This window comes from Grammomys surdaster, unplaced genomic scaffold (assembly GCF_004785775.1).
Source record: "Grammomys surdaster isolate TR1022 unplaced genomic scaffold, NIH_TR_1.0 126187, whole genome shotgun sequence".
Classification (NCBI taxonomy): domain Eukaryota; kingdom Metazoa; phylum Chordata; class Mammalia; order Rodentia; family Muridae; genus Grammomys; species Grammomys surdaster.
Window position 1 is genome coordinate 5,969,904 of NW_021620993.1, and position 24,773 is coordinate 5,994,676.

Here is a 24,773-nt window from a genome sequence, read left to right on the forward strand (position 1 = left end):
TAAACCCCAACTGTGTACGGCTTTTCATCCCAGGAGGGAAAGTCAATGGAGTTTAGATCCTGCCTAAGTCTAGAGTGGAGTTGAACTGATGATTCTGTAAGTAAACTGTGCACCTTCACCTTGGTTCTCACCATGGTGCCAATATAGGCTTTCAGTTATAGTGCTTAGCACTACAAGGGCTAAATGAAATGATTCTGGGTCCCAGAAAGATTAAAAAAAAAAAAAAAGAGTGGAGGAAGTCTCTAAGCAGTAGTCTAGATTCTCAAGCATCTACTTTCCTATGGATAGATGAAGGCCTAGAACCTGTCGGAATAAAACTAGCTAGAGAGCTGGGTAGTGGTGGTGCATGTCTTTAATCACTTTAAGCACTTGGGAGGCAGAGGAAGGTGGATTTCTGAGTTCAAGGCCGGCCTGGTCTACCAAGTGTACAGAGTGAGTTCCAGGACAGCCAGGGCTACACAGAGAAACCCTGTCTCGAAAAACAAAAAAAGAAAAAAAAACCTAGCTAGAGTTCCAATTTGTTACAGCTCTGCCCAACTTCCAAAGGATAGGAACACATAGTTCCTCATCAATTGTTTCAGCTAAACTGTCAAATACTTGTTGTATCCATTTTGAGTTTATCTGCTACCCTTCCCACAGAAGTCTGCCATTGTAACTGACCACATACTACCGAGTACTTTGTAATGCATCAAATTCAATAGTTAACTATGTTTCCAAAGAGTTAACAGGTAACATTGGGCATACACTTTCTCAACTGACCACTTTCTCCTACTGGATAAACACAGGTACTGAGGTACAAGTAATATACCATATTCCTGACTTTATAGAAGCAACAGTATCTACATAGCATTCTACAGCTTGCTTTCAAAATCTAATAAATTTACTTTGGCATATTATACACAATAAGAACAGATCACAACTATCACTGACAATTTTTTAGTGCTGAATATTGTGCTTTCCTTTGGTGCGATGCAAGGGTGAAATTGTTTTAGAGTAAATACTTAGGCATGAAATTAAAGAAATAAAGTACCTCAGGTACTGCCAACTACTCTCTAAAACAAGTATGACAAAGTATTTATTCCCCACCAGCTTGGTGCAAGAATTGCTACCTTGCTCATTTTCTCCAGCCCCAAGTAGTTAGCTCCAAGATCACTGTTGCTCATCTGATGACTATGTAATAATGAGTCATAAATTCAATTTGTAAGTCTCTGTCTATGTGTGGGCTTAAACAATACCCCTTCATGTACTTATAAGTCACTGAAGCTCACCTGTAAATTGCCATTTTGTCCCTTAAAATTGGATGATGACAAATCTTGTCATTTCAATTGTGTATGGTGTCCTTGACACATTAAAAAAAAATCTCCATTTTAAAACAGTTCCTTCACAATCTGTAGTCAGTTTGGCTTATTTAAAAAATCCTTTCCTTGAGGGCTGGAGAGATAGCTCAGCAGTTAAGAGCATTGGCTGTTCTTTAAGAGGACCTAGTTTGATTCCCAGCACCCACTTGGTAGTTTAGAAATGATTGTGACTTCAATTCCAGGGGATGTAATGCCCTTTTCTGGCCTCTAAGGACAGAAGGGACATAAGTGGTGCACAAACATATAAATAAAATTTATTTAATAACAAAAAAAATATTTTAAAAAGAAAGTAATCCTTTATTCTCCTAAGGTGGAAAACTCTTCCATATAGACCAAGGTTTCTGTTTGTCTGCTTTTAACTTATAAGTGTTTTGTCTGCATATGTCTGCACTGTCCTGGTTGTCCAGAGTTCAGAAGAGTATCAGGTTCCCTGGAACTGGAATTACAGATAGTTGTAAGGCGAGTATTACTTTCCACTGCAATGGACTTAAACTACTCAAAAATGCTGGACATGAAAGTTCTCATTCTGCCATGTCCTTGCATTTGCTGTGTCTCCATTACTATATCCTCACTTTCATAGCCTGAGCTTTGGAAGAGCAGCTAGTGCTCTTAATCACTGAGCTATCTCTATAGCCTCTGTTTGATTTTTAAAGACAATGCCTCACTATGTAGGTCAGGCTAGCTGCCTGACTCTGCTGGCCATGTGCTAGGATTAAAGGTGTGTGCCACCACATTCAGCTTTTGATTGACCTTTGAAAACCACCCACGATTACAGGGCATGGTAGTGGTGCACATCTTTAATCACAACATTCTGGGAACAGAAGCAAGGAGATCTTTGTGAGTTCTAAGCCAGGCAGAGCTACACAGTGAGACCCTGTGCCTAAATAAATAAAAAAATAAATAATTTATTATGTGTGTGCACATAGGAGTCCAGATACATTGGTCCCCAGGGGTTGGGGGGGGAGTAGAATTGCAAATATTTGTGAGCCAATTGACATGGGTGGTAAAAACCAAACTCTAAGCCTCTGCATGAATAGTATGGGCTCTTTACCATTGAGCCACCTTTCCAGCCTCAACAGATTTTCTGTCTTTCTTCCTTTCTTTCTTTCTTTCTTTTTTTTGTTTGTTTGTTTTTGTTTTTTGAGACAGGGTTTCTCTGTGTAGCCCTGGCTGTCCTGGAACTCACTCTGTAGACCAGGCTGGCCTCGAACTCAGAAATCCGCCTGTCTCTACCTCCCAAGTGCTAGGATTAAAGGCGTGCACCACCACTGCCCGGCAACAGATTTTCTAATACTTAAATAAACCTTCCATTCCCAAGAAAGATGCTATTAGTTCTGTTTTGTCTTTTTGTTTTTTTTGAGAGGGAAGTAATCTATGTAGCCCAGGCTATCCTCAAACTCAATCATCCTGTGTCAGTCTCCAAATAGTGCTAATAGTACAGCTACACATTACCACGCCCAACATGGTTTACAGATTCTTCTTCAAGATACTACTCCAATATTTTCTCTGGGAAGACTCCTAAGCTACCATGTAGGGACAAAAATAACATGTTCCATGGTTTTCTTACAATACCATAATCATTCAGTTAATCAACTCCTTAAATTCCTCATAATCCTGCACCAGGCCATGCTACCTGACACAAAACAAGGGCATGGATAATATTTGGACATGAGATATTTTTCTTTTATTTTTAAACTAATTTAAAATTAGGTGTTCACTGTGTATATGTTGCATGTGCAGAGGTCAAAGGACAATTTGAAGATAGTTCTTGTTGAGGCCTGTTCCTTTCAACATAACAGTAGCCATTTTGTATTCAGTCTCCATTTTGCTCATAAGGTGAAATTAAGTTCAGATTCTCAGACTCTACTTCCCAGAAGCTGACACTAAAGAACGTTACTAAAAGCCAAAAATTTATGGCTGAATCACTTGTACCCTGTTATCTCAATGTTCTGAAATTCCCTTGTTCAGAACCTATCACCCTTCTTACTTCAGTCGGACCAATCAGCTTAAAGGTTGGCTGATGATATTTTGTCTAGTTAGCCAAAACTGTGTATCATTTCAATGTTTGCCTTTAAACTTTTGAACCTGATTTTTCCTATAAAAAGCCTGCCCTGAGGACAGACTGGTGCCACAATTAGGTTTTTCCTTCTTATAATCTTGAATGTCCAGTATTATGGCATCCGTTCAATAAACTATTCTTGCTTAACTAAGACTGGTGTGCAAATGGTTTATGTGGATATTTCCATACCCCAACAGTTCTCTCCTTCTACCAAGTGTACCCCAGGGATCAAACTAGGGTTATCAGTTGGTGAGAATGCCGCAACACACCAAGCCATCTCACTAGTCCAGATGCTATCTATCTTTCTCTCCTATTTTTTTTTTTTTGAGAGGGGAGGGTTTCCAGACAGGATGTGTAGTCCCAACTATACTGGAACTCAAGAAACTCATGGGTTTCTGCCTCCCAAATGCTAGGATTAAAGGTATATACCACTACCATCCAGTTTTCTCTTTAGTTTTTAAATATATATTTATTTCTATTTGTATGAGTGTTTGCCTGCATACATGTATGTGTAACACATATGTACTTGGTATCAAAAGAGGATACTAGATCCCAGGAACTGGAGTTATTAGTTGAGAACCACCATATGGGTTTTAACTAATAAGCCATCTCTCTAGCCTCCAGATACTATTACTTACTGGTGACTTTAATATGTATTTAGAATTCTGAACAAAAAAAAATTCCATGAAAGTGAAATTAAAAGAGACATTATAATAGAGACAGCTTCATGACTCACACTATAAAGAGCCTTAGTTCCTTACAATGGAAATGAGACACAGGCACCAAGAGATGATATATTTTATGTTAAAAAAATAAAAGTACTTAAATACTCATTTATAATCACTATCCTCTTAAGTATTATAGAAATAAATCTTCAACATACTCGGTGCTAACATCACCATCTTTGTAAGTGAGCCATGCCCCATACTGAATGCTTCAAAAAACAGTTTAAGAGAAAATGCTCACCAAGAGCTGAATGTCAAGGACTAAGCCCAGCTTCCAGCAAAGGGAGGCCCAGTGAAATTCATTTCCCACTTCTCACTGTTGCAACTTTTCATCCACTTTGAAGGGACATGGTGGCAACCAAACCTGCAAATGGCTGTGCTCCAACAGTAACTGTTACATCTAAAAACTAAACTGTGCTTAACCAGCATACTAAGAAACAGAGGATTCTGCACTAAAGGGATGCTCGTCAAATTTGGATGACAAACAACTCAGAACCCATCAGAGTACTTACCTCATCTCTGTGTTTTTGACAAAAGACTAAAAACTGGGCTGCTGAGTCTCCCTTCCTGCTCCGAGGAGCAGAACCTGTGGACTTTTTTCTCCCCACAGGAGAGCCTACTCCTCTCTTAGGTTCAGCCTCTGCCATCTTTAGAGGTGTACTTTTTTCTGTGCCAGGGTCACCTTCTTGGTTCTCAGCAGCAGAACTAGACCTTTTGGCTCTTCGCCTTCTCTTCATGGGAACATCCTCTTCTTTCATAGACCCAGGGTCTACAGCAGCTTCTTCACTGGCCCCTGAAGAGTCCACCATTTCTCCCAAAGGTTCTGTAGCAATGCCAGCCTCTTTAGCCACTTGAGGGTTGAGATGCAGTTGGTCTCCCACATAAAGGAAGGTAAATTTGGCTTTCCGCTCCTCTACTGACATGCTAGCAGCTTCCTCAGCTTGGACAATGCCCATTTCCCACTGCGCTCTCAATCTCCCCGAAATAGGTTTCAATAACTGGAAAAAAATAAATTATAAAGTTTACTGCATAATATAAAAGGTGACTCAATTAAAAACACTTCTACAGTATTATAAGAAAAACCTATAAAAATCAACTAAAATTTTAGATATAACTCAGCTGACAACTATTGTTTCTTTAAACTAGCAATCAACTCTAATAGCTTTAACTAATAGTTTCTATCTATAAAAAGAAATAAAATCAAAAAATAAATTATTCCTCTGAGTCATCAAATGAGTAAAAGAAAAATCACATACTTAGGTAAAAGTAAATGACAAATGTAGGCTGGGCATGTTGGCTCACATTTTTAATTCCAGGGCTAGAGAGGCAGAGGCAGGTAGATCTCTATGCATTCAAGGCCAGCCAGTGCTACATAATAAGACCCTATCTCAAAAAAAAAAAAAAGTAAACGACCAACATAAGAAATCACTTAAAGCAACTATAAGGTCACACTAAAGGAGTGTCTATCACCTTGATTTTCTCAGCTTTCGTAGGTGCCTGCTTGGCACTTTCTTGGCATAATTTTTCAAATTGTTCTTCTCCTTCAAAAGCAACAAGGCTCTTCTCAAATATCCAAGCTCTTTCTGGGGCATCACCAAAGAACTGTACATGATACTGGCGTGCACTTTTTTTCTGACCTAATTTTAAAAATAAAAAACATGAACATTAGAATTTGGGATGAAACTGGGCAAATCTACTACTGCTTTGAAATGATTTTGCTTGGTGTTGTTTGTGCTTACTAATCTCAACATGAATTCTACCTTTTTATCCTCAATATGCTCCAAGCACAAGAAGAAAATCCACTAATCAGAGATAGAGAAGGTACAAGAGGAGACTGGAGGAGAAAGAAGCTAAATAGAAACACTTCATTTTCCCTCTTTCAGTATCTTCTTAACAAGATTTTAGACAGGACAAGACTTCAGCAGAAGGGCACTTCCGCAAAAGCCAACAGCAACAGTGAAAGAGTAGTACTGGGCTGGACTCAGTAACCCATTCCATTAATGACCTCAACAACCCACTTCCAGGGGATCTGATGCCCTCTTCTGGCTACCATGAGCACAGTGCTTAAATAAGAGCATTCAACTTCAAAGCATCCCTGAGACCACAACAAAACCCTAAGATATTCCTTACTGTCACTCTTAGCTCCAAGAAGCAGCAGCATCTCTCAGTGCAGCCAGAGGAATGAACAAAGAAACTACTAGCCCCTGAAACTTCAGATTTTGCTGAGGTTGAAGGAGAGACAGACACAGGTAAGCCAGTCAAAAGGTCAGATTTCAGTAACAAGAGGAAAAGAGACCTTTAGCCTTTATCCTAAAAAAAAATAAAACTTCCTGGATAGCTAGAACACTCAGAAGGAAAACCTCTTCACTGCATCTTTAAAGATGCCTCCAGTAAAGTGGCTGACGGCGAGTCCAATCCTCTAATGCAAAGGTGGTCAGGTATCCAAAGTTTTATGTTTGTGGCCACAGCAGCTCTGAATACTATGCTCACACACAAAAGTAACCCAAGGACCCAGGACCAGGAAGCTTCCCACAAAAATCAATCTAAAAATAGAGGTTCTGAACAGCCTCTCAGGGTATCAAACTTAAAAGTGCAAGGTAAAGACACTGAACAGAGAAATATCCTGTTTTCTAGGAAAAAAGAAGGTATTAATTTTTTTCTTTTTTTTAGTTATTTTAATATTTTTATTTTATTTTGAGGCAGGGTTTCTGTGTGTTGCCCTGGTTGTTTTGAAACCTGCTTTGTAAACCAGGCTAGCTCAAACTCAGAGATCCACCTACCTTTGCTTTGAGAACACTAGGATTAAAGTAGTCCCCTGCTAAGTTTTATTTTTATTATTTAATGTATATAAGTATTTTGCCTACATGTATGTCTGGATTCAATTCCTAGCACTCACATGGCAGCTCACAGTTTAATTAATTGGTCTTGCTTTCCTCTAAAAACAAAAGACATTAATGTAGGAGGACTAGATGGGAAACATGAGTAAGATGGAGACAAAAGAGAGTGATGGGAGTATCATCAAATATATACTTATGTATAAAAATGTCATAATGAAGCCCACTATGTGTAATAGTTACTTTTAACCTAATAAACTTTTTAAAAGAACAAAAGGGCTGTCAGGCAGTTTGGTTTTTGACAACACTTTAATTTAGTAATGAAAAATTAGCATAAATATATATAATGGTTCATAATGAAAATCTATTTTTTTAAGATTTGTTTATTTTATATAGGTGAGCACAGTCACTCTCTTCAGACACACCAGAAGAGGGCATCATAACCCATTACAGATGGTTGTGAGCCACCATGTGGTTTCTGGGAATTGAACTCAGGACCTCTGGAAGAACAGTCAGTGTTCTTAACTGCTGGGGAGTGCCATATCCCCAGCCCCGAAAATCTTTTATAGTATATAAAATAAATTAATATTTTTGTTTGTTTTTTTCAAGACAGAGTTTCTTTATGTAGCTTTAGCTGCCCTGGAACTAGCTCTGTAGAACAAGTTGGCCTCAAACTAAGAGATCTGCCTGTTTCTGTCTCCCATGTGTTAAAATTAAAGCATCTGAATCAATATTGATTTAAATAATGTTTTAAAATAGTTACTGTCAGGGTGGAGAGGTAGCTCAACAGCTAACAGCACTTGCTGTTCTTCCAGAGGACTCAAGTTCTATTCTCAGCACTTATATACTGTGACATATTACCACCTGTAATTCCAACTCAAGGGAAATCTGATTTCCATGGGGAACTGCACTCACATACACATACATACACATAAAAGTTTGTTTTTGTTGTTGTTTTAAGGAAGAAAAAAACTTAATGTCTAGCCAAGTGTGGTAAACACCTTTAATCTCAGTATTCAGGAGGCAGATTCAGGTGGATCTCTGCAAGTTTGACATCAGTCTGACTGACAGAGAGTGATCCAGACCAGTTAGGGCTACAATGAAACCTTGTCTCAAAAAATAAAAACAGTTAATGACAGAAAAGATAATCCTGATATATCAGTTGGCAAAACAGGTTACTATAGCTTGGCCCAAAGTTTATAAAATGTTTCTTTTTTAAAATTTGTGTATTTTCTGTGTTTGGGTGCTTTGTCTACATGTACACATACCAGAAGGTATCAGATCCCTAGAGACTACAGTTAAGACTGTACAGTTATATACAATTATATACAGTTAGCCATGTGGATGCCAGGAATTGAACTGAGGACCTCTGGAGGAACCTGTGTTCTTAACTGCTGAGCTATCTTTTGAGCTCCTACTTTTTTCTTGAGACAAGGTCTCACTATATAACCTCAGTCAACTTGAAACTTGCTATGCAGACCAGGCTGGTGTGAAGCTCACAGAGATCTAACTGTCTCTGCCTCCTTGATGCTGTGACTCAAGGGGTGTGCCACCATGCCCAAGTACTTTTTCTTTTAGACAGGAGCTCACTATGTAGCTTAAGCTGACCTAAGCTACAATTTGTAATCTGTTTTTATATAACACCTCCTCAGTACGAGGATTAAAGGCGTAAACAACCACACTTGGCTTGAGTATAATATTTCTGAAGTTCTTTACTACTTAAAAATTTGTCAGCAGAAGTCTAGAGAAAAGGCTCAACAGTTACCTGAGTACTCTTCCAGAGGTCCTGAGTTCAATTTCCAGCAACCACACGGTAGCTCACAACCATCTGTAATGGGATCTGAATCCTTCTTCTGATGTGCATGAAGACAGAGCACTCATACATAAAATTCATAAATAACTCTTTTTAAAATGCCAACATAACTTAATTTTCTTTCTTTTCTTTTCTTTTCTTTTAGAGATAGTCTCTATATAACCCTGACTGTCCTGGAACTCCCTATGTAGACCAAGACTAGGCTGGCTTCAAACTTACAGAGGTTTGCCTGCCTCTGCTGGGATAAAAGGAGTGCACAACACAGCTCAGGTTTCTTTTCTATTTTATGAGTATATTTAACCTATTAGAATTTTATTTGGAAGGTGACAAGAGATCACTCATCAGTTAAGAGTGCTTGCTGTTCTTCCAGAGAACACGAATTCAATTCCTAGAACCCACATGGTGGCTTACAAATACCCATAAGAGGATCTCAAGCCTCTGGCCTCCTAGGGTACTGAACTTATGTGCACATAGACAGACAGACAGAGAGGCACACACACACACACACACACACACACACACACACACGTGCACGCGCACACGCGCACACACACGGGTGTTCACACACACACATGAAAGATAATAAAAGTAGCTGGGTGGTGGTAGCCTATGCACTTGGAAGGCAGAATCAGGAGGATCTTGTAAGTTTGAGATCCTCCTGGCCCTTTGAGCTAGGGAGAGGTTTGCCTAGAGATTCTCTAGATTTTGTGGAGCCTATTGAGTTTACAGTAGCCATTTACGTACACAGAGTAGAGATCCCACAAGACTACCTCAGAGCTAAGTCTGGGAAAGAAGAAAAGCCTTAAATGCAAGCAAGGCCAGGTATGTATAGAAACAAGAATGAAGCACAGAGAGAGTCACATGGACAAAAGACCACAGAGCTCCAAGAGACAAAGGATAGGCATCAGCATGCTTAAGGTTATGATTTAGACCAAAGCCCCAAACTAGTTAAAGTAGCAGCTGGCAAAAAAATGCAAGTAAAAGATGGTAGATATACTATCTCAGTAGAGAAAAATATATAAAATTTTTACATTTTATTTATTTATTTATTCTGTGTATGTACTTATGTGCATGCATGTGCACTTCACACTGTGTAGTTTTTTCCAGCCATCACTTGAGAACCAAACATCAAACTCAAGTCATCAGGACTGGTAGCAAGTACCTTTTTACCCACTGAGCCATCTTGCCATCCCTTGGTAAGAGATTTTAACATAGTTCTATATAAACAGACTAAAGATTCCAGATACTATAGTATACAAATGACGCAAAAGTCAGAAGATTTACTATTTTGAAAAAATGGCAGCTCAAAATAACCCCCGCACATGGCTGTACCAAGGCTGTATGACATTCATTCTCCCTCAGAAGAATATATATTTCTGATATGAAAACCTTGAAGTACATCCCAGGGTTCCCAGAGCACCTTGGGAAGGACTCCCCTCATTCTGGAATATCAAAGTCCTACGAGGAATCAAAGACAAAACCAAACCACGGGTTTCTCTTCAGCTACCAGCCCTATAGACTATTAAGTGTTCCTCATCACACAGCAAAACACTACACCCTTAGGACAGAGGCCAAGGCAAGACAGGCATGGTACTCAGGTTCTCCTCATCTTAAGCACATCCCTTCCAGTCCAAACTTGTGAGCTCATGGGGCCCTGTCATTCCTTCCAACTACCTGCACACAGCCAGCCAACAAACCTATGTGTTGCATACGGGTGGCAATACAATGACCCAGAACCAAATGGGAGCAGGCACCATTCCTGTCAGACCTCAAAGACCAGGAGGCACATGCTTTGGAATATCACAAAGGAGGGACCATACAAGACTGAGTGGTGAGCAGCAAGCAGTTCTGGACCAGAATACAAACCTTAGACTGTCATAGCTGTGGTTGTCCACATTTCAGAGGGGTACACGTGCAAGAACATAAACTTATCCAGCCTAACTTTAGTGTAATACACCTTACCTTCTTCAAATCAAATTCAAACTTTACTCTAGAAAAACTTTCCAAAGCATAGTAGCACACATCCCCATGCTAGGGGCTGAAGCAGAAAGATCATGAGTTTTATACGGCTAACCTGAACTACAAGTCTCAGTAAGTAAGTAATTAAATAAGCAAGCAAGTAAATAAATAAATAAATAAATAAATAAATAAATCCACATGCTCCTTGGTTACTTTTCCTTCCAAATCATTTTCAGTGGGTTGTTCTTATGTAATTAACATACTTATGGGCTAAATTATCTTTTATTTTTAACCATTTACTTTGTATCAAAACCACATTTTAAATATGTTTTTTAGCTGTTTCATGAGCCCATTTATTCAAGTTTTCTTAATCAGATTATCATTTCTAACTTTCTCCCTGCTTCCCAAGTCTAATGAAATGAATGGAGATTTTTTTATAATTCAGAGTTAATATATTACCAAATATTAGTCTACAAATAATCACTACATATTTAAGTAATAATTTTTGTCATAAAACTTGAGGCTAATACAAGGTAAAGAGAGTTTCCCCAACTACAGAGAAACAGCTCAGTGGTTTAGAGCACTTGTTATTGTAGTGGACTCAGGTTCAGTTCTTAGCACCCACATGGTAGCTCACAACCATATATAATTCTAGTTTAAAAGGAGACAATGCCACCTTCTGACCTCCACAGCCACCAGGTATACATGCAGTTAATGTACATACATGCAGGCAAAACACACATAAAACATAAATAAATCTAAAAAATTATTCTTAAATGTTATTCACCTGTTAGTACCAGTTCAATGAGATAAACCCTGTATTTAGGAAATGGATATATCACATCTGAACCAATCAGCCACCTAAAGCAAAGCTGTAAAAGTAGCTAGTAAGACCACTTAGCAAAGCATGGAAAAGAAACACACAAATTAGAAAGGTTTGGTGCAGAAGAGGAAGAGGAAAAGAAGAGTCCAAATTTAGTACCTTTAAGTTTGGTATGACTATGAAGGAGTGGGTCAGCAGAAACCATGCAAGGCCACCAAGGGTAACCTGACACTTTGGACCACACCAAATCACCAACGTTGTATTTTAACAAGATGTCTCTGTCTCTGCCAGTATTTGGACAAGACTCCTTCTTAACTGGAATCTATAAGTGAACAACAAAAGATAAATATTAACATTCAGTAATTATCCTTAAATTCAACTTTCTATCTATAAAAGAACAAGTATTAATCAGAAGTTTAAAATAAGTTTAAAGATTCAAAACGCAGTATGGAGAAGACAGAGGTATAATTCACTAGAAGAGCACTTGTCTTCATGTTTAAGGGCCTGATCTTCAGAGAATGCTTCCCTTATGTATTTTAGATTTCACCTTCAATATCAATCACTTCTCACAATCGTTTTCTCTCATTCTCACCTAAAGCATTATCGTAAGACCTGACAAACAGTAAGTTTTCAATATTACTAAGTTGGTGCTTTATTCACAGAACCCTCAAAACATTTTGTCCCCTACCCTGGCCACATACATGTCTGATAGTTGTTCTTTGAGAACATATACCTCAATCAACATATCAACCTCCTGTGCTGAAGCAGGGGCCCTAGCCCCACCATTAGTGCAGAGACAAGTATTTGCACCTATGTATGAGCATGTGCTGTTAGTGTTCAAAGTTCTCTTAAGCTCAGTTTCTCCATCTCTGGAACATGAGCAAATTGAACGGCAATTCCTTCTCTTGTTGTGTAATTACCCACAAATCTCACTGGCTGTTACAGATTTGTAAGCACAACAGTGTAGACTACTCATGATTCATAATATACTTTCAAGAGATGTTAGCTCAAATAACTGCACAGCATTTCAGTTTTACTTCACTATGTGAGAGCAATTTTAATCCAATCAAATGGCAAAACTAGAAGAAAAGTCCAGTCTGTGATAATCATGCTCAGACCTCTTCAAAAACCTGTGAAAGAAATTAAGGATCACTATATCTACAGACATGCCCACAAACCTCTAGATGAGCCCAGGTTATTATACTGGTCTTTTAAAATATTTACCTTTGGGCAGGCATGGTACAAACTTTTAATCCCAAATCCTAGCACTTATGAAGCAGAGATGGACAGATATCTATGAGTTCCAAGTCAGGGCCACATAGTGAAATCATATCCCATTCCCCGTCAAAAAAGGAAAAACAAAGATTTACCTTTGGAATTCCATTAGCAAGAATAAAACAGCTCCTCAAAACCACTACTTTTAAACCCTAAAAGTACTTTGTGGTTTTAAGTATTTCAAGGAAATTTCAACTGTCATTTGTCTGTGGTAATTCTAAACAAAACTTCACAACAATTTTAAACTAAATACTCCAACTTTCACAATGCCAACAATTCTTTTGAATTTCAACTTACCTGTCTTGAGTTTTCTCAGTGGTAACTGGCTGCAACTAAAGGTCAAAACACCTAGCACCCTCAAGGCCATCAAGACTAAACCAGCAGGGATCTGCTTGGTGTCCCTATTTCTTTCTAGCAAGACCAAGTCACTTAACTGTTTTACATTATTTATACTCACTCAAGTGTCAGGACCATCCTGCATGTCACTTTTATGACACTAATGACATAAACCATCTAACAGAATGATAACCACATATTCTTCCACCTGAAATCAGGGCTTTTCCTTCTTGGCCTTTGATGAATGAATCAGCACATGCCTGCTTATATACAAAGTGCTAGGTTCTACACTAAAACCCAAAAACAGGAAAGTGTGTGACATAGTCTAACTGTCAAGGAGGCAACCAGTTGCTAAACCACTTGGTTGAAAAGACCACTGAGTAGACAATGGCATATGTAGAAAGCATGACAGCAGCACCTCTCCATAGCATAACTCTGCTCCATCATTCACTAATGGCACAGACATATCTCCACTGAGCAGTTAGCCTAAAAATACTGGAGATGGAACTCATAAAAACAGTAGACCTAATAAGGTCATGAAACCTGACAGACCTAGATTCAGAAATTATTGTTCTTGTTGTTTTCAGATAGCATCTTATTGGCAACCCTGGTTGGCCTTGAACTCAGGTCTGCCTACCTCTGTCTCTTGAGTGCTGGGATCAAAGGTGTGAACCACCACATCTAGCCTTTTTAGCCATTTTAATCCTGAATGGTTAACCTCACTAGACTTCTCAAGTGGCACAACTTGTGGCTGTGGTACCTAATGAGAGCAATGTCCGGTTATCTGGAAGTCCAACAACCAACCAGTAGCCAAACCTCAATCCGTATCACCTGCACAGGACCAAGGCACGACAGCAACTGCCACCATCAGGGTTGTTTCCCATCCTTCCCACATACTGCCATACATTTTAAGGTATTCTACATAGGTCTCGTGCACACCATTAATTGTCATATAACCCAACAGAATGCTTCATAAATACCTTTTTATCTGCAGGACTTGAGATCTTGGATACTAAAGCTGCTTCCACAAGGCCCTGCTCCAGTAAAGAGTCATATTTTATGCTCCTCTTCCTGTTCCTCCTAGTCTTATTATCCGATTTTTGTCCATTTTCTTCTGACTGAGACACATCAGCAGCGCTGTCACCACAAATTGAAGATTCAAATAGAGGTTTCCCATTCATGTATGTTTTGGTGATTTTCAGCTTAATTTCTGGAGAGCCATTTTTGATAGGAGTAGTATTGGGTGGTGTCCCAATTCCTTTTACTTCCTGGGACTCAAAACACAATTTAGTATCATGAGCACCAGGTTCTCCATTAAACACACAAGAAGTAAGATCTTTCAACTTCTCTGCTGGAATAAAGGGGAGCGCATCGTGGCCATTAAATTTCTGCATGACCCCCTCCTGTAGGCTGTTAGAAAGTTGAGCTTTGCTGAGGAATACAGAACATTCGTGATTCACTTCACAGTTCTGAGTCTTTCCATTTGCACTGCCAAGGATTTCTGGTGCCTGCTTCATCTTCATGCACTTTACAACTTTCTGAACAGAAAGAGGACTTTTCCTGATGCTAAATTCCATCCAGCCTAGATGCTTTGGTTCTTAGAACACTACAGCATTAAAAAAATAAAAAGAAAAAGAAGAAAAAAAGCAACATATTACATTTTAAACCTAGGATATGTATGTCAATGTCTCTATAGTTTTGTTGATATTGCGTTTTACTCAGTTTTGTGTTTTGAGACAATTTACAATGTTTTATATAATAATTTAGTCTGTAGAAAGTAATTTTAATATTACAAAATAATACAGCTGAAAAGACAAGGAATCATTTGTAAAAGGGTGAATAGTCAGGACAGGTATACCAACAGCCAATACGGCAGGACGCCTGATTTAAGAGTTTAACTTGTAGACTGAAGTGGTGGCTCAGTGTTAAGAGCACTTACTGCTTTTGCAGAGAACCCAGTTTCAGTTCCCAGCAACAACATGGTAGTTCACAACTACTTGCAACTCAAGTTCCAAGAGTCTAACACTCCCCGTCTGGCCTCCACAGACACTAGGCACACTTGCAGTGTACAAATACACAGGCAAAATACCCATACACATTTTTAAAAATTAAAATAATTAAAAATTACGACAGAGAAGCAGATATTATTTAAAAGACTATATGTTGCCATATCAAAATAGAGTAGGAAAATCGCCTGTACGGGGCCTTTCTGGGCCAGAGTAAATTCAAAACACTCCGAGCTAACTTAGTGACATGCTATCCCAAAGTAAAAAGCATAGTGAGTTAGGGATGTGGTCAGTAGTAAGGTGCATATTTGCACCAAGCCCTGGTTCAATCCCAACTATTAAGGAAAATGAAAGGAAGTGGGAAGAGAGTGGGAAATCTATAGCTAAAAAATGCGGTCTAAAAATAAAAATGTCAATGGATGGTCTTTTTTAAGAATATGATTTATGTGCACCAGTGTTTTACCTGTGTGTGTGTGTCCGTGTGTGTGTGTGTGTGTGTGTGTGTGTGTGTGTGCACGCGCACACCACAGGAGTATCCAGCACCCGTGAGGATCAGAAGAGGGCACTAGATCTCACAGAATTGGAAATAAGCATTATTGTGAATGCTAAATCGCAACCAAGGTACTCTACAAGAGGAGCAAGTGTTCTTAACCACTGAGCAATCTCTCCAATCCTTTAATAGACTGTCTTAAAGGCACATTGGAAGCTAGCTGTGGTGGTGTACGCCTTCAGTCCCAGTACTCAGGAGTCAGAAGCAGGATGATCTCTCTGAGTTCATGGCCAGCTTGGTCTACAGAGATTCTCATTTTTTAAATAATATTTTATTATATTATTCATGTATATGTCTGTGTGTGTGTATGTTGTGTACTTGCAGAGGCCAGAAGGTGTCAGATCCCCTGGAACTCAAACTCAGGTACTCTAGAAGAACAGTGCTCACCCTTAACCACTGAGCAATCTCTCCAGTCTATAGAGTTTAAAGGTCAGTCTGAACTACAAAGAGAGACCCTCTCTCAAAAACAAAAAATTTAAAGCACATTTGAGAAAAGAGTCAAAAAAATTTTAAAAACAGGGGAAAAAATTAGGAGAAGTGAGAATATAGTTTCATCATGCTGTGGAACAGAATAAAGTCTGTATTCCCACTCAGAAAGTAAGGAGAGGATGAAGCAGAAAAAAACCTTTGGGGGGGGGATATTTCTCAATTTAGTGAGACAAACTAACAGTCAGCTTAGCAAATCCCAAGCATGACAAAAATACAAGGAACTCATACCAAAGCACATAATTCAAACTGCTAAAAAGAAAAAAAGAAAAAATCTAAAAATAAATAAGTAAATAAATGTTGCTTATCAGACTCAATTAAGTCCAGGCTACATTAAGTTCCAGGACATCCTAAGTTACACAGAGAGTGCCTTTCAAAAAAAATAAGTGCTTAGGCTGAAGATATAGCTCAGTAGGTATGAATATTTACTGGGGGCTAGAGAGATGGCTCAGCTGTTAAGAGCTTGGGCTACTCTTCCAGAGGACCCAGGTTCAATTCCCTGCACCCATATACTGGTTCACAACCACCTGGAACTCCAGTTCCTGGGGATCCAACACCCTCTCTTTTAACCTCCGTAGACACCAGGCACACATGTGGTACAAAACATACATGCATGCAAAACATGCATACACATAAAATCTTTTTCAAATTAAAAAGGATCCAAAACTCAGTTCCTAACACCTACACTGGGCAGCTCACAATTTATAACAGCTCTAGAGAGATCTGATTTCGGAAAATCTGATGTCTCCAGCCTCCAGGAGAACCTTCATTCACATGCATCAACCCATACACAGCCACATACACATAGTACAAATAAAATAAATCTTTAAAAAAAAACCCAACCAATAATATAGCTCATAGTGGGGTATTTGTCTAACATGTCCAAGGTTCTAGATTCACTCTACAGCAACAAAACTTTAAAATATCCACTTAAATACAGAATAGTAATACAGATCGTGACTTATCAGAAACCAATGCCAGGGGCTAAAGACACTTCAGAGGTTGAATGCAAGTGTGTTGACTGTTCTTCCAGAAGACCCAGGGTTCAATTGCCAGCACCCACATAGAGACTCACAATCTTGTTACTACAGTCCCAGAGGATCCAACATCCTCTACTAAGCTTCTTGGGTACCAGGCATACACATGTTACATAGACATACATGCAAACAAAACATAACTTTTATTTGTTTTGAATTTTGAGACAGTTTCTCTTTGTAGCCCTGACTGCCCTAAAATTCTCTCTCTGTAGACTAGGTTGGCCTCAAACTCAAAGGGCTCACCTGCTTCTGCCCCCTGATTAATCCCAGCAAGGGTCTGACGGGATTAAAAGCATGTGCCAGCACCACCTGGCAATTTTATTTTTTAATTTAAAAAAAAAAGAAAAGAAAGAAAAGAAACAAAGGCCAGAGTCAGTGTATTGAAAGAAAAACTGTCAACTTTTCATATAGAAAAAATATCCTCCAAGAATAAGAGCCAAATACATCGAGAAATAAAAACTAAAAGTTATTACCAGCAGACATGTAAGAAATGCATTAAAGGAAGCTGGGTGGGCTGGAGAAATAATTCAGTCAGTAAAAGCACTTCACAACTTGTCCTTTTACCTTGACACTGACCTATAGATACATCTAAAATACAGAAACAGATACAATAAAAACAATTTTTTCTGAAGTTCAAGTTGAGAGCAAAAGGCCTTTAATCCTGATCCTGGCACATGGGAGATAGAAGCAGGCATATTTATGTAACTTCAATGTCAGCCTGGTCTACATAGTAAGTTCCAGCCAGGTCTACATAATGAGATTCTGACAGAAATAATTCATTAAAATTAAAACAACATAAATATGCTTACTCCCACAATCCCCACCCCCACCTCCCAACAGAACCTTCCTATTTAGCCCTGGCCTTAAACTAACTATGTAGGCCAAGCTGACTTTGAAGTCACAGAAATCTCACCTGGCTTTTTAAAATTTGTTTTTTTTTTTTTTTTTTTTTTTTTAACACTGCCAGGGATTGAAACCAGGACCTCATATATACTAGGTAAATAATGTTTTACAACTGAGCTGCAGCCTCAGGCCCATATGTACACATTCAAATAGTTAAAATGGTAAATTTTATACATACATCTCTATTGGAAATAAACAAAGAAGATTGCTTTCAAGGAGCTTAAATCCTAAAGAGAATTTTTCTTAGGAAACCTAGAAAGAATGGGAGAAAGGCAATTTTCAAAGGGATGACCAATAAAGGAAACCTGGCATTCAGGTTAAGAGCTTCCTATGCTCAGAGAAAATTAAACAGGACTCCAAATCAACACTGAAACTTCAGAGCATGAAAGATAAGAAAATCTTTATTACTAAGAACCCAAAAGAATAAGTTAGGATGGAATTACTAAATTAGGATGGCTCAGTGAAAGAACTCTTACCCAGCATGTCCACAGATCTCTAAGATCAATTTTGAAAGGAGAAAAAAGAATTGCTTGAGACTGTGAGACTCAGCAGATAAAAGTGATTAGCAATCAACAACAAAATAGGCCTACCTACCTAAATTCAATCCCTGGAATACACATAAAGGTGGAAGAGAGAATTCACAAAAATTGTCCTCTAACCAACATGTGAAAAAAAAAACTTCTTTACTCGAACTTTATGCCCAGCTAAAATATTATACCCAGGCAAAGATGAAGGGAATATACCAAATGTGCAGCCAAAGGGAGCTTTACACACAGCCCTTTCACAAAGAGATGCTAGGAGATACTTTAACAAGATTATAAACCCAGAAGGAAAGACCAATCTGCAAAGGTGAGGAAAGCTGGCAATTCTAAAACAATTTTTATATTTTAAGATTTACTTTTATTTTTAATTACATATGCATGTGGGGGTCGATCTGTGCATATGTGAATACAGGTGCCTGCAGAGTCCAAAAAAGGCTATAGATTCCCTGAAGCTTGAGTTAGTTACAGGAGTGTATAAGCCACTCAAATGGTGGTGTGAGAAACCAAACTCGCATCCTCTACCAAGAGCAGTAAGTGGTCTTAACTGTTTAGCCATGTCTCTGATCCCCCAATAGAACCTCCAACCTTATACCTGGGTCCAAGTCCAAGCACCCACAGGATGGCTCACAACCATCTGGAATTCTAGTTCCAGGGGATCCAGCAGCCTCTTCTGGCCTCAGTGGGCACCAGGCACACATGCAGAAAAAATATTCATATACTTAAATAAAAACACTGAAAAAGGTTTTTAAGAAATGAGAGGTGGAGTAAAGAGATGGATCAGTGGTTAGTCTACTTATTACTCTTGCAGAGGACCAGGGTTCAATTTCCAAGATCCACATGGAGATTTACAACTCCAGTTCCCAGAAATCTAACACTGTTTGGTTTCTGTGGGGCATGTACTGTCTTTTATTGAAATATGTCTTTTATGTAGTTAGTCCCTGAAAGTCTCAGAATTGATTATGTACAACAGGCTGGCTCAAACTCACAGGAATAATGTCTCTTCCTACCAAGTACAAGGATTAAAGGGAATTCTACGTACCTTACAACAGGGGAAGGGACCCAGCACTTTGGAGGCATAAGCAGATGGATCTCTGAGTTCAAGGCCAGTCTGATCTACAGAGCAAGTTCCAGGACAACCAGAGCTGCACAGAGACTGTCTTGAAAAACCAAACCATAAAACAAACAAACAAACAACAACAAATGAACCACAGAAAGAATAGGAGGGGTACAGTTCTAGAGAGTTGGCTCAGCAACTAAGAACATATACTACCTCTTGCAGAGGGTCTGAGTTCAGCTGTCAGCACCCACATCAGTCAGCTCACCACTTACCAAAGACCCTAACACCTCTAGGTACAGACATACACATAATTTAAAATAATAAAAGTAAATTTTTAAAAGGACTGAAGTACATCGATAAGCCTTGGGAGCACAGGGGGTTTAGGGGTGGGGGGAAGCTGGACACAAAAGATTCTCTACTGACTGCCTGACTGCATAGTATTCATGAACTCATAGCAGCTATGGTTACCTGAACAAGGCCTGAACAAGGCCTAAACAAGACTGGGTGGGCCCTTCAACATTTCGTCATGGCTGTTGAAGAAGCTCATGAGGATCCACCTCTCCTAAGGGACTACTGTAAGTTAATGGTTACTGGAGAAGGTGCATCATTTTTTTCAATGATGCACTGATACTAGTAACCATAGTTACACACAGTGTGTCATATACACATACACCCAAAATGAAATTATGAAAAGAACTCAGAAAGTAGGTTTCAGCACGAATGAGAAGTTGTTTAACAAGTATGAAGGATAAAAATGACCAAAATTCATTATGTTTAAAATTGTCAAAGATTTTATTGTATAATTTCACCTACATGAAATCTCCCAAATATGTAAATTCATAGAGACAGATAATAGAGTGGATTAAAGAGCTAAGATGAGGTTAGCAAGGAAAGTTAGTAGTTTTATACAAAGATAATGTCTAGGAATTAGTGATTATGATTATACAACACTGAATATACTAAAAAACCACTAAGCCACAAGAAGCACATACCTATTAGTCTAAGCACGGGGGAAGACTGATACAGGAGGATCCTGAGTTCAAGGTGAGCCTGGGCAACTATCAAGTTCAAAGCCAGGCTATAAATACTGAAACTCTGCCTCAAAAGACAGAAATGATGGCTGGAGAGATGGCTCAGCATTTAAGAATCCTGGCTGCTCCTCTGGAGGGCCCAGAGTTGGGATTCCCAGTACCTACAACTTACAACTGTTTTTAACTCCAGTTCCGGGATCCAATACCTTCTTACTGCCTCAATGGGCAACAGGCACACACAGGTACATAAACATACATAAAGGCAAAATAGCCATGCACATTAAAAATTAATTTAAAGAAATTTAAATAAACAGGTATGGTGAGACACCACACCTTTAGTCCCACCCCTTTAGGGGCAGAGGCAGACAGCTCTCTGAGTTTGAGGGTAGCTTCATCTACATACATTCCAGGCCTACCAAAGCTCAAAACAAATGAAAACCTGTCTGTTTTTTTTTAAAGGAAAATAAAAATAAAAACAATATGACAAAAGTGGTCCCAGGACAGCTCTAATCCTATCCTTCAAAAAACTGCAGGATGTAGTATATGATTCAGTTCTGTTTAGGATATACAAGGACCTGTGTTCAATCCTCAATGCAAGGAAGAGAGAGAGAGAGAGAGAGAGAGAGAGAGAGAGAGAGAGAGAGAGAAATCGAAATATCGAAATAAAAGGCCTACAGGTTTCATTTTCTCCTTCATGGAATCAGCTACCATATTATAAGGAAATCCAAGCAAATCCATTCAACAGCTCATATTGGTGGAAAACAAGCCAATGGCTAATCATCTCTGTTGAGTACCCAGATAAGAGCCAGTACCAATAAGCCTGTCACATATGGCTAATATCTCAAGGGAGCAGATAACAAGAAAATCTTGTAAACAATGTCCCAATCACAAAACTATAAGCTTAATGTGGCAGCATATGCCTGTAACCCCAGCACTCAGGGGCAAACAGGAGGATAATGAATTTGAGGTCTCCCTGAACTATATAGCAAGACTGTCCCAAAAAAGTTGGGTGTGGTGGCACACAATTTTAATCCCAGCACTTGGGAGGAAGTTTGAGGACTGCCTGGTCTGGTTATACAGTAAAACCCTACTCACAAACAAAGAGACAGTGAAGGAAGAACAACTGTAAACAAATGTCATCCTGTTGCTGGCCACTAAGGTTCATTACCAAACCATCACAATAATGTAAAGAAGTGGGAGGTGGAGAGAGGTGAAAGCTAAATCTTCATAACCTCCTATAGATAGAACTTAATACATAACATATAAATTTGAGAAGTTTATGATGTAGAATTGGAGTTTAATAAAGCTATTTTAATACTAATTGAAGTCCTTTAAGCTTAAGAAAAAGGAAGCTGGGCATAGAGGCACACATCTTTAATCCCAGGACTTAGGAGGCAGAGGCAAGTGGATGGGTCTCTGGGAGTTGGAGGCCAGCCTGGTCTACACAGTGAGTCCCAGGACAGTCAGGGCTACACAGAAAAGACTTCAAAAGACAGAATAAGAAAAAAAGGCACCTTCAACACCTAAGAGCACTGAGAGCATGGGTGTAAGTTTCTCTAATAGAGTAACCTAATGTCAAAGTTTTTAAATTGGCAGCATAAGCAACAGATGAAGGCAAATCTGCTTTGGTAATAGTCAAAGTGAAAGGCCTATGCTCCTAATTTCATAACAACTGGTCTTTAGTATATATCTTACAGTTTGATAAAGTAAAAGGTGAAGTAGAAATAATACCTAAACATTTTGGCTAATTTGATTATAAATTTCCTTCTATTTTTCAGTTAATATATAAATTTTCTTAAAGTGTTGTGACTTAAATACTTAAATATAATCAGGCTTTCTATTTCATCATCATGATGTACAATTTTCAGAATTTATACATTCTCGACAATAAGAATTACATGAACACTAGGCTGGATCTCACAATTCAATTTTGCTCTGTCCTGTGTTCATCATTACTATGCTGGAGAACTAACAATCAAAAGGAGTACCAGGATTAGGGCAGCTCTGAGGAACTGGCTCCAGGACCACTGAAGATTGCAGAGAAGAGAAGCTGAGAGTGAATAACAAGAATTCTACAGCAGGGCTGGAGAGATGGCTCAGTGGTTAAGAGCACTGACTGCTCTTCCAGAGGTCCTGAGTTCAAATCCCAGCAACCACATGGTGGCTCACAGCCATCTGTAATGGAATCAAATGCCCTCTTCTGGTGTGTCTGAAGACAGCTAGTGTACTCACATATATAAAATAAATAAATCTTTAAAAAAAAAAAAAAAGAATTCTACAGCAAACAACCTATGAGAAGAGCAAGGCAATACTCATGGAAGACAAAGTCATCACAGAACCAGGCTGGAGATGCCAGCAGCTCACTCAAAACCTCCAGTGCAGGAAAAGGGACTTCATATTTTTCTTTAATTCTATCTTCATCTCCCAAGTGTTGAGATTACAGGCATATGCCACTTACCTAGCTAAAGAACAGGAGAAATTTTTTGAGTCATTTGTAGAGAAAATCTCTTGTGTACTGTGTATAAGCATCACCTGTCAACAAAAAGCTGATGGCCTATTAGCAAAAAGGCAAGAAATAGCAGATGGGGGTTCTGTAAGAAAGGACACAGTCAAGCTCGTGAAGATTTACCACCGGAACTCTGTTGAGATGGAAGTACAAAACTGAGGAGAGGTAACCAGCCATGTGGTAGACATAGAATATTTTAAACAGGTTAAATAAGTTACAAGCTAGCCAAGGAACAAGCCTAGCAAACGGCCATAGGCATCAATTCATAAATAATAAACTTCCAAGCAGTTATTCCAGAACCGGGGTTCGGGTGGAAAAACTCATGGTTATGATCACTATTTACTATTTTAGAGAGGGTCTCTATCATTATTATAACTTGATAAACTTGTGAATTGTTGTCTTGAAGGCTCACTAGAAGTAAAAGTTTTTTGAGTAGGACCTTGTCCTTGGTTCTACATCTCTACCTCCAAATGAGTCTCAGAGGCTTCTTTGGCTGAGTATGATGTGACAGTGGCTGCCTGGGATGATAGCTCAGTGAGTAAAGTGAGTAAGGAGTTTGCAGTACAAGTCTAAGAACCTGAGTTCAACCACGCTGTGGTGGTGTGCACCTTTAATCCTCACACTCAGTAGCCAGAAGCAGGTGGATAGATCTCCAGGCCAGCCTGAGAGCAAGTTCCAGGACAACCAGGACTACACAGAGAAACCCTGTCTTGGAGGGGAGGAGGGAGGGGAGAGTGTATGGGGGTGAGGGGAAAAAAGAACCTGAGTTCAGATTCCTAGAATTCAAGGAAACCTAAATGCAGTAGCACACATTTGTAATCCCAGCATTTCTACACTGAGATGGGAGGCAGAGATAAAAGAATCTCCAGAAGCTTGTAAGCCACCTAGCCTGGTATACACAGAAGCAAACAAGAGACTGTCAGAAATAAAGTAGAAGGTGAGGACCAACACCTGGATCTGTCCTATGATTTCCATATGCTTGCTGTGACATATATACACCTTACACATCTGTAACAATAATTAAAGAAAATGAGGCTATAAATATGAAAAGGATGTATATAGGGGAGGGGTTTGTTGGGAGGAAAGAAGGCATGATGTAATTATATTATAATCTCAGTTTTTAAATTATTTAAACAAATAGTAATGGGGTCTGAGAGGCACAGCTCAGTGGTAGAGAACTTGTCTAGCAAGCACAAGGTCCAGCTTCCATTACCTACACAATCAATAGTTATAGTCCAAAACCCACAGCAGGGCCCTGAATTGCTCTCCAATGGATACCTGCTTCTTCACTGAGTTAGTCCTCTAACTCATAGAAATCCTTGAAAGAACACATAGAGATCCCTGAGAGATAACAACATAATGGTAATGGAGAAAAAGATTTGGGGTTAGACTCACAAGATAGATACCAAACAAAAAGTACTAGTATTTATTTCAGATGAATTTTAAGTTGGGCATGGTGGCTCACTCGTATCA

The 24,773-nt window shown here is 39.0% G+C and overlaps 1 protein-coding gene across 4 annotated transcripts in view; it reads right to left on the bottom strand.

The window, feature by feature from the left end:
• The window catches only part of Nsd2 (nuclear receptor binding SET domain protein 2), a 79,229-nt gene that overhangs the window by 38,415 nt on the left and 16,041 nt on the right, over positions 1 to 24,773 (bottom strand). For all 4 annotated transcript variants that reach the window (XM_028758013.1, XM_028758012.1, XM_028758014.1 and 1 more), the window contains 4 exons: positions 14,163 to 14,788; positions 11,731 to 11,893; positions 5,613 to 5,779; positions 4,655 to 5,140 (listed from right to left, as the gene is read on the bottom strand). In XM_028758013.1, coding sequence (XP_028613846.1) covers positions 4,655 to 5,140; positions 5,613 to 5,779; positions 11,731 to 11,893; positions 14,163 to 14,759 — 1,413 coding nt within the window. In that variant the 5' untranslated portion in view covers positions 14,760 to 14,788. The remainder of the gene's footprint in view (positions 1 to 4,654; positions 5,141 to 5,612; positions 5,780 to 11,730; positions 11,894 to 14,162; positions 14,789 to 24,773) is intronic.